At 42.0% G+C, this 6,790-nt stretch overlaps 2 protein-coding genes across 12 annotated transcripts in view; one reads left to right on the top strand and one right to left on the bottom strand.

Moving 5' to 3' along the window:
• LOC147032335 (Na(+)/H(+) exchange regulatory cofactor NHE-RF3-like) overlaps positions 1-184 on the top strand; it is a 94,228-nt gene extending 94,044 nt beyond the window's left edge. For all 11 annotated transcript variants that reach the window (XM_085869852.1, XM_085869854.1, XM_085869853.1 and 8 more), the window contains one exon: positions 1-184. This exon is cut by the window's left edge and continues 15 nt beyond it. In XM_085869852.1, coding sequence (XP_085725978.1) covers positions 1-45 — 45 coding nt within the window. In that variant the 3' untranslated portion in view covers positions 46-184.
• A 749-nt stretch (positions 185-933) lies between these two features.
• Positions 934-6,177, bottom strand: ZNF575 (zinc finger protein 575). Its single transcript, XM_085869851.1, has 2 exons — positions 6,045-6,177; positions 934-4,035 (listed from the first exon to the last, which is right to left on the bottom strand). The coding sequence occupies exon 2, from the start codon at positions 4,010-4,012 to the stop codon at positions 1,508-1,510; it is 2,505 nt and encodes an 834-aa protein (XP_085725977.1). The 5' UTR covers positions 4,013-4,035; positions 6,045-6,177; the 3' UTR covers positions 934-1,507.
• Between the last annotated feature and the right edge of the window lie 613 nt (positions 6,178-6,790).

Raw genomic sequence — 6,790 nt, forward strand, 5'->3', positions numbered from 1 at the left:
TTCTGCTACCATCAGCAGCAGAGAAGCAATGTGGAAAAATGTTGATTGAAGTTCCATCTGAGGTCACACCAATGTCATATATAATGCTGCTGCTAGAATGCTTACTGAACATGAAATATTGCATCCTGTTAGCAAAAGGGGGGAATTTCAACCAATAAAAATGTTTTGCAAATCAAAAAGTTAACCTTGAACTTTGAGAACATTACTTCAACAGAATTGTGGACTCAAGTTAGCCGAAATATTTAATCAAACCAAAGCATCTTTCCGCAATATCAGTGGAAAGAGCAATTCAATATTGCATCATTGGTTGGACAAACTATACTATGAGAGATGTTTTTCTGTCTGTGTGTTGCCATTTTGTCAGAGATGGCTGAACGGATCTTCCTCAAACTTTCAGAGGTTCATCAGTGAATGTCGTGGAGTGTTTTAGGCCAAAAATTTTTTTTTTAAGTTCTATTTTTGGGGATTAAAAAAAAATTGCTCTTTCGTGCCTAAGCTTTTGTAGCTCTGTGAATGGTAAAATTAAATGATCCCTGACCCCATCCTTTAATGGGTGTGGGGAAGTGATTTAGGCCCCCACATAAAATAGAAAAAAACAATTTGATTTCTTCAAAATGCAAGCAGAATTAGAACAGTACCGGGTAACCCTGCTCGGAATTAATAATTTGAAGGCATCGTGACATTCAAAACCCGAATACACGCCACACAAAAGTGATGTCAGCAAACATTTTCGTCAATCTGCCGTTGAAAGTCCCAGGAGACAAAACTTGAAGGCCTTTTATCACAAAAGAAAACTGCAGGTTTTGGAGAGGATACAAGAAACTAAAAAAAATCAAATCATTATGCAAAAAAAATTGTTTTTCTTCAAATCCTAAAGCAATCACAGTCGTGCTTGGTATGTGCAGTGGGAATCCAAAGAGAAGAGGACATCAATAATAAGCAAAGATTTATTTATTGTTAGTACCGTCACTTACTATCAAGGCATTTATTCCAGTTATTTTAATGAAGCTATTTCAAAAGAAAATAAAAAATAGAGATGGTCTTACTGAGCCCCAAACCATTTCTGTAATATCCACAAATTTGGTGTCACAGAAGTGAGAATTTAGAAATTAATACAAAAAATTCCTTCGATGATGTCTGCAGGTAGATGGTTCTTTTTTTCTTGTTTTTAAATCACTGGGATGTGGAAATAAAGGAAGAAGGTTCATTTGCTCATTTCACCACATTTTGCAGGTGATGAATCATTGACAGATTGTGGATAAATGGTTTTAAATTCAATGGGAACATCTTAAGTCTTATGAGTCAAAATTCGTAGTGACAAATGAAATATAAGCTTGAGGTTAAGAGTGGTTTGATTGGTAAAATAATCGTTAAGCTTGTCTTCATGAACAGTTACTTGAACTAAGTCTTGCGGCTAAAGAAAGGCAGAATGTTGAACGCTACAGAAGAGAAACAGGCAAAGAGCAGGATAAGGATTCCGTGACTAAGACTTAAGAAAATGATCCCACTACATGCTACGGCTTTTGATCTTCTTGCTCACACCTTGTCCTGGTCTGTCTTTCTTGGGTCCGCGTTTTCGGCCACTTTGCCCTGATAAGCATAAAGCCACATGCTTGCTGAGGCTTCCCAGGTAAGTAAAACCACGACCACATCGAGGGCAAGCGTGAGTTGGGGAAGAACGGGGAACGGGTGATGGTTTAGGTGGAGGTGTGTTCTGTGCACCACTTTGCTTCAACGATGCAAGGCCTTGAGAACGCTTCTCCACAAAAGCAGGAGATACTGCTTTCTTGCGCTCTATACCTAGCTGTTCATAAGGTCTAGCCACCTTCAGGTTTAGTGCCGTGGCAGGCTTGCTGTGGCGTGCAGTTGGACAGTAGACTTCACTGAGTTTTCCACCAACTGCCCGGTCATTTGCTGCTATCTTTGCCCACTTTCGTTCAAGTTTAGAGGCCGACGACAATGGGGAACCAGAAGATAGGCGTCTGTCCTGAAATTTTGCCTCCTTGGCCAGTCTCGCACTTTGGGACCCCAAACTTGAACGCTTTTTGGGCATGAGCGGAGGAGTTTTAGTAGTTGCTGCATCTACTATGCTTGGCAATGTCTCCCAATGCTGTTGTGAAGTTAATTTAGCATCTGGGGCACGCCGCTGTCTAATGGACAGACCTCGCCATTTGTTTGCTGCAGTTTTGCTAAGTCCATCTGCTGCTGATGCATACTGCTGCTCCTTAGAAGCCGGCTGTCCTGTGGAGCAGCTCAAAGTTGTGCGAACACCCGTCATCCGACGGCGTTCCCTTCCACAAGCAATGGCATGTTCTCGTAATGACGTCAGCTGTGTGTGTAACTCTCCACAGCGTGGGCATCGGCACGGAACCTCAAATCGTTCTGGGATTCGTCCAGTAGGGATCAACTGTCCAGTAACCATTGTGGCAGTACTGGCACCACGGCCTGGTTTTCGATAACGGAACGGGGCTGGGCGATACGTTGGGTAACGGGCAGCATTAACATCACCGAGGATATGAACACCGGATGGGATGGGATATGTTCCAGAAAGGAGTGCACGGAGGCGAGTCACTGTTGTCTTCTTCTCATCTTCATCTGGCCCCTCAACAAGTGAGCAATACAAGTGAGTTTGTGATGGATCTGTAAAGTTCTGTGGACGGAGTACAAGACGAGAGGCACTGGGCAATATTGATTGGGAGGCTAAAACAGTATCATTTGAGGTTTGATTAGCCTCTCCTATCTCTTTCAAAGAAGAAGAATCATTACAAGACAAAGAAGGCTTGCAAGGTTCTACTGTACCAATGCTATTCGATTCTATTTTTTGGAATTCCACTTCAAAGTTCTTTGTCATTGTCAATGTGCTTAAACCATATTCTTGCTGAGATTCAAGAAATTTCCAGTGTGGGTCAGTGTTTACTTTTTTGAAATCACCAGAATTTTGGGAAGAATCAACTTCTTTTTCAAGGAAAGGCATTTCTAAAGGTTGCATCATTGAATCACAACCAGCAGTATAAGTTGAAAAGTTATCCAACTTTTCTGGTGATTTGCTTGTTGGCATATCAAGCATCAAATCTGAGGAAATGTCTTTCATGGATGTCGAATTGTTGTGCAAACCATCACCATCCGTTTTGTCCTTGTGCGAGATCAGGTTTTGTGAATCGGCGCTGCATTCTTCATCAGTTGTTGCTTGTTTCAGCGATTTAATCCAACTTTTAACTTCATTAGACCCTTTGTTTGAAATATCTGTCAGAGTAGCATTTCCCACTTGGCCAAGATTGAAGTTTTGATGAATGTGGTTAATGTGTGCCTTTAAATTTTCCTTGAAGGCGAAGGTGGCTGGGCATTTCGGGCAGGGAAGCAAATGATCAGGCAGGGAATGTGCACTGGTGCGATGTGTTACCAGTTCTGGAATTGTGCGGAAGATGCGCAAGCAAAATTCGCACTTCAGGGGGAAAGCTTCTGCATGTGTGGCAGCCAAGTGCTGAGAAAGCGCCGAGTATCCGCCGGTAGCAACAAACGAGCACACTGAACACTTTACGAAAGACTGGATCATCCCGGAGCGTGGTGTGAGGTTCGGCTCAGAGTCACAACCCAGGCCTTGAGACTCACCAGAACAAATTTCTGAGAGGCTGGGATTCGGACTGACAGGAAAGATGTCTTGGCTACCACTTGTCATTTGGGCCTGTATTTTGACTCCATCAGTCTCCTCATCTTGCAACCGCTTTACATACGAGTGTCCCAGTAATTTTCCGAGAAAGGACTCGTCCATTGCTTGTGACACGGGACTTTTGAGATGACAAAACGTCTCTTCATCCTTTGGCTGCCTCAATATGACATTTTGCATTTCCTCCTTCTTTGTGTGAAGAGCTGACTCGGTCACATCACATCCAACAAACGAGTCACTTTCCCCTTCTTGGTTTTGGGTTGCTTCCTCAGCCGAGTCTTCAGAAGTTTTTACTGACACATATGTTTGTTGATTGTTCATGACAGCCAAATGGCAATTTTTTTTCATAATCTGCAGAACCAATGCCAGGCCTAAATGGGGAAAGGGATAAAGACAAAGCAGAGGGAAAGAATAAATAAGAAAAAAAAAAAAAAAAGCAAGCATTTTATACTAACAGATTAAATAAACCTCTCAGGTCAGATAAATTGATACCTAAATAAATATATAAATAAATCCACCAAAATATGGGTGTGGCTTCATATCATGGGTACAGCTGTCACTTCACTGCAAAACAAAGATCTCTTCTCTTTTCTCATGTAAAACACATGTACTATTGAAATATTACCAGCAATCATACCACAAAATTTACTGTATACGACATCATCATCAATGTACCACGCTCTTGACAGAGCGATGTGACTGCAAAAGGAGTCTCTTCGCAAGGGGTATGGTTGCAGATGCTGTCCCATCCGTCATGTATGACGGGAAATTGTAATTTGTTCAAGGTGACGGCCAGCAATAACTTGTCTATTCTTCGTGAAATACAACTTTTTTTTTTTTAACGTCCACCAACTGACACTGGCAACAGAGTGCTCCGGCTTAACGTCCACTATCCTATGGACGACACACGTCAATGCCTCGCCCTGAACGCGAAACACAAGGACACGTTTATAGCAGGGTCAAGATTCGAACCCCAGGCTCGGCAGCTCAAAGGCGAGAATGTAAGTGTTACGACTATCATATGTGCGGCATACAACATGTGCCTTTTTAATTTTCCTTCAATTTGCCTGGATATGACGAACAATTACTGCATGTACGGAATATGCAATGTGGTCACTGCTTTGGTAACTTTTACACACGTTTTAACATTAAGTAAGCCCTTGGCGATATAATCACACTCGCCTCCGAGTTATCTAGCCTGGGTTTGAATCCCGACCCAGCTATAAACTGTCATCTCGGTGTTTCACAGGCAGGGCGATTCATCAATGTGTGTGCCGTCCCTCAGATGGACGTTATACAGGCGTCCTGTCTGCCAGCATTCATTGGTGGACGTTAAAGATCCCACGGTGTCCTTCATGAGGAGTCTGCGAGCTCTCGCCCACACCATGAACAAATTCCTGCCTAACTACTGCTGGAAAGGCAATGGCAAACCACCCAGTATCATCACCCTTGATCAGGAAGCTACTTCGGTGGCACCGATGCTCCGTCAAGTGTATGGAACATCAGAGAGAGAGAGAGAGAGAGGAGATAGCAATACGATGTTCACAAATAATGCCATCTGGAACAAAAGGGGAATGAATAAACACGGCCAATTGTTTTGTGTAATTTTCTGGAAATACTGTAAAGCCATAAAGTTATGTTGGATCCTCCCAAGCCTTGTAAGATTAGTATTCAGACTTCCGCAGTGACTTCATATCAGTGAAATTTGACGTCACACCTGAATTTCCAACATCAATTCCCAGTTTTCTGACATACATCACAACGGGTGACGTGTTTTATAATATGGCATCACGTGTTTGGTTTTTGAGTCGAGGTTGGTTGCGTGCTCTCTCTCTCCCCCATTTTGATTTGTTTGTTTACATTTAAGGGCTGCGACAGTTAAAGTCCAAATTGTGGTGTTATCCAATATGCTGATGATACAACAATTAGTGGGTTTGAACTGAACGACAAGCATGGATATATGTGAACCAAGTACTGGAGTTTGTGGACTGGTGTGACGTCATTAATGTAAACAAGACAAAGGAAATGATTTTTGTTTTTCGCCCCCCTTAACCCAATGGCCATTATTACCCTTTGATTCTTCATGATCACAGGACGGAACAAGTTGCTGAGCATTAGTATTGGGACCCGGTGATCAATAACAAATAGAAATGGAGCAAGAATTGCCACCCAAGGGTCGGTCGGTCAAGAAAACCAAACATTGGGAAATAATAACAATTTGGTTCTTTCTCGATCCAGTAAATATTATCACGTGACAACGATTATATTATCGATCAGGTAAATAAACATTTTAAAATATTCAACACTCGTAAACACGCGAAATCATAACGACAATAGAGACGGAGAGAACATAGCAATGAAAACTCAACGTCTTTCTCACCGTCACAGGTTTTTAAATTAAAGGTCTCAAAATGAGGAAGTGATTGTTCTTTATTCGAGGACGTCGGTCGGTGCAGCAGGCCCGAGGCATTGATATGACGTCACAAGCTTCACCCGACGCTTGGTTGTTGTTGTTGTTTATGGAACTTTTTTTTTTTTTTAAATGAAAGGACGCATAGAACCACGTACAGGAATAAAATAAGACAACAGATTGACAGAAGATAAAATGAGATATATTAAATTACGGGATAAAAATAATAATAATAATTTTTATAAAATTAATTCCGGATGTAACCAAGACCTCTCAGATTGTTCAAATCATATATAGTCAGTCATAGTGTCCGAATCGGGGTGTTGGGGCTTTAGGACTTGGAGCGGTGAGTCGCCGATATTGGCAGTGAGATCACGACAGATTCAACACGTCGGTCTTCAGATAAATCAATTGGTAGTACGTTAATTGCCTCATGATTTAAAAGCATTTAATTAAGAGGAAGAGTAAATTTGATTAAACTTGGAAAGGTAAAAATATCACCAAGTTCATAGTTGGCATTCACTGATCTCTGTACTGACGAACTGATTGGATGAGGTGCCGAACGTTAATTGGTCGGCCGGTCCTGAAGCCACCGGAAGTGCCCCATCCGCCATATTGCTTCTCCCACAACACAGAAAAATCCAAACACTTGCTCTGAGGTGCACATCCATCTTCACTATGGGGAAAGGAGCCGTGTGTGTGTCTGTCTGTCTGTC

Source organism: Eptatretus burgeri, chromosome 2, assembly GCF_056783735.1.
Source record: "Eptatretus burgeri isolate ZD-2024b chromosome 2, Ebu_testis_v1, whole genome shotgun sequence".
Taxonomy (NCBI): domain Eukaryota; kingdom Metazoa; phylum Chordata; class Myxini; order Myxiniformes; family Myxinidae; genus Eptatretus; species Eptatretus burgeri.